This window comes from Jaculus jaculus, chromosome 10 (assembly GCF_020740685.1).
Source record: "Jaculus jaculus isolate mJacJac1 chromosome 10, mJacJac1.mat.Y.cur, whole genome shotgun sequence".
Taxonomy (NCBI): domain Eukaryota; kingdom Metazoa; phylum Chordata; class Mammalia; order Rodentia; family Dipodidae; genus Jaculus; species Jaculus jaculus.
Genome location: NC_059111.1, coordinates 104,393,399 through 104,395,581, shown reverse-complemented (window position 1 = coordinate 104,395,581; position 2,183 = coordinate 104,393,399). Strand labels below are relative to the sequence as shown.

General features: G+C 46.5%; 1 protein-coding gene across 1 annotated transcript; it reads right to left on the bottom strand.

The window, feature by feature from the left end:
• Positions 1 to 802: 802 nt before the first annotated feature.
• Positions 803 to 1,756, bottom strand: LOC101605624 (olfactory receptor 2F1). Its single transcript, XM_004661062.2, has one exon. It carries the CDS (start codon positions 1,754 to 1,756, stop codon positions 803 to 805), a length of 954 nt encoding a protein of 317 aa, XP_004661119.2.
• Between the last annotated feature and the right edge of the window lie 427 nt (positions 1,757 to 2,183).

Below are 2,183 nucleotides of genomic sequence, written 5' to 3'. Positions count from 1 at the left end.
TTGTCAGCTTACCTATGTCATTGGAATTTCATATGTTATCTCATAATTTATGTATTTATTGTGTTTTCTACAGTTTAGAGAAAAAAAGAGATTGTAAATCTTTCAGACATTGGACAAATTCAGTATTTTTCATTGACATAGGTGCAGTAAAATATCTTCCAAGTTCTTAATATGTTATCAGTTAATGCCTTAAACTTAAAGTCATTATTTTTCAGCTAATATCCCTTTGGGGAGGGGATAAGACTTTCACTTGATCTTTTCACAGTTACCTTCATTGCTCACTGGAAGCCATTACATCCACATCTGGCAGGTCCTGAACAGAAGCCATTTTAATGAGCTTGGACAACATTCTCCTCAGAATGTGGACTCTCTCAGTAGCTGTGTGTGATCACATAGAGCGCTTGCTCAGTCTCCAAATGTGAAAGTGCGCTGTCTGGGTCCATAAACTTTTCTGAAATGCATCTACATAAGCATGCACAGTGCAAGGTAAGAGCCATGAGTAGGTTAATGACTTCAAACAATGTGACACATCAAAAAAAGCTAGTGGATTTTTTCCTCAATTATTGTCAGGCCAGAGGAATGGAGATCAAGGGTGGGTGGTCCTATGACAGCTGCGCTTAACTCCACTCAACGTGAGGCATAAAATTACACCCACATCCCACACAAGCTCTCAGCCTCCTACATAACATCACCAGCCTTGTTACATCAGCTCCTTCCTTGTTTCCATGGCAATGCACGTCCTATCTGAGCTGGAAGCAGAACACTGAGGCGCAGCTCTCTCTCCAGTGATACTCCAGTGCCATCAAGTTGTCACTTTTGATGACAATGCCGAGAATTTCATCAATAGTTTCTGCCAGGCCCCCTTCACTTCCTTGTTCCTTAAACTGTAAATCATGGGGTTCAGCATCGGGGTTAAAATGGCATAGAAGAGAGAAATCAACTTCTCCTGCAGGACGCTGGGACTGGAGTGGGGCTGGGCGTAGGTGAAAATGGCCATGCCATAGCACAGGGCCACCACGGTGAGGTGAGAGGCACAGGTGTGGAAGGCTTTCCTCCTCCCCTCTGCGGACTGGATCTTCAGGATGGTGGAGATGATCTGCACGTAGGACAGGAGAACCAGGGAGAAAGGCGTCACAAGCAGGACAATGCTAGACACCATGATGGCAACTTCATTGGAGGAGGTGTCCACACAGGCCAGCCTGACCACAGCCAGGAGTTCACAAGATATGTGGTTAATGTACCTGTTTGTGCACATGGGCAGCTGGAAGGTGATGGCAGTCTGCATGACAGAATTGAGGGAGCCGCTGACCCAGGATGTGGCAGCCAGCCTAGCGCACAGTCCCGTGTGCATGATGGCGGAGTATCTCAGCGGGTCACACACTGCCACGTAGCGGTCATAGGCCATCATTGCCAACAGAACAAACTCGATCCCGCCCAAGGCCAGGGAGAAAAACAACTGTGTCGCACAGCTCAGAAATGGGATTGTTTTCTGCTCCGCGAGAAAGTGAGCCAGCAGCTGAGGGACTATGCTGGTGGCGTAAGACACATCCACGAGGGAGAGGTTGGTGAGGAAGAAATACATGGGCGTGTGCAGCCGGCTGTCCAATCTGATGAGAAGAACGATGAGGAAGTTCCCCAGCACTGTCACCAGGTACATGAGCAAGAAGAGGACAAAGAGGGACACCTGAGTGTCCCAGTCACTGGACAGGCCGAGGAGAATAAATTCTTTCACCCACGTCTGGTTGTCTGGTCCCATCAAAAGATGTTAGGCTGCAACAAAAGCCAAAAATAACACATGTTCATTCAGAAATGTAAAATAACACGTTTGATATCTCTGAGCAATCTAACCAGTCTCCTCTAGATATTTCTGACCATGTGTTGGTTGAGATGATGGGCTTGGGGCCAGCATATATTGGTTTTTCCATGTGAGAGAAAAATCTTGTAGGGCTGGAGAGTTGGCTTACCAGTTAAGGCACATGCCTGTGAAGACCAAGGACCCAGGTTTGACTCCTCAGAACCCATGTAAGCCAGATGCCCATGGAATTCCTTTGCAGTGGCTAGAGGCCCTGGCATACCCTCTCTAAATAAATAGAATTTTTAAAAAAAATTAAAAAGGAAAGATCTTGAAGGAACTTCACATGGTCGTAATTTGGTGTCAGGGAGGTCAGTTAGAGCCTGGATAT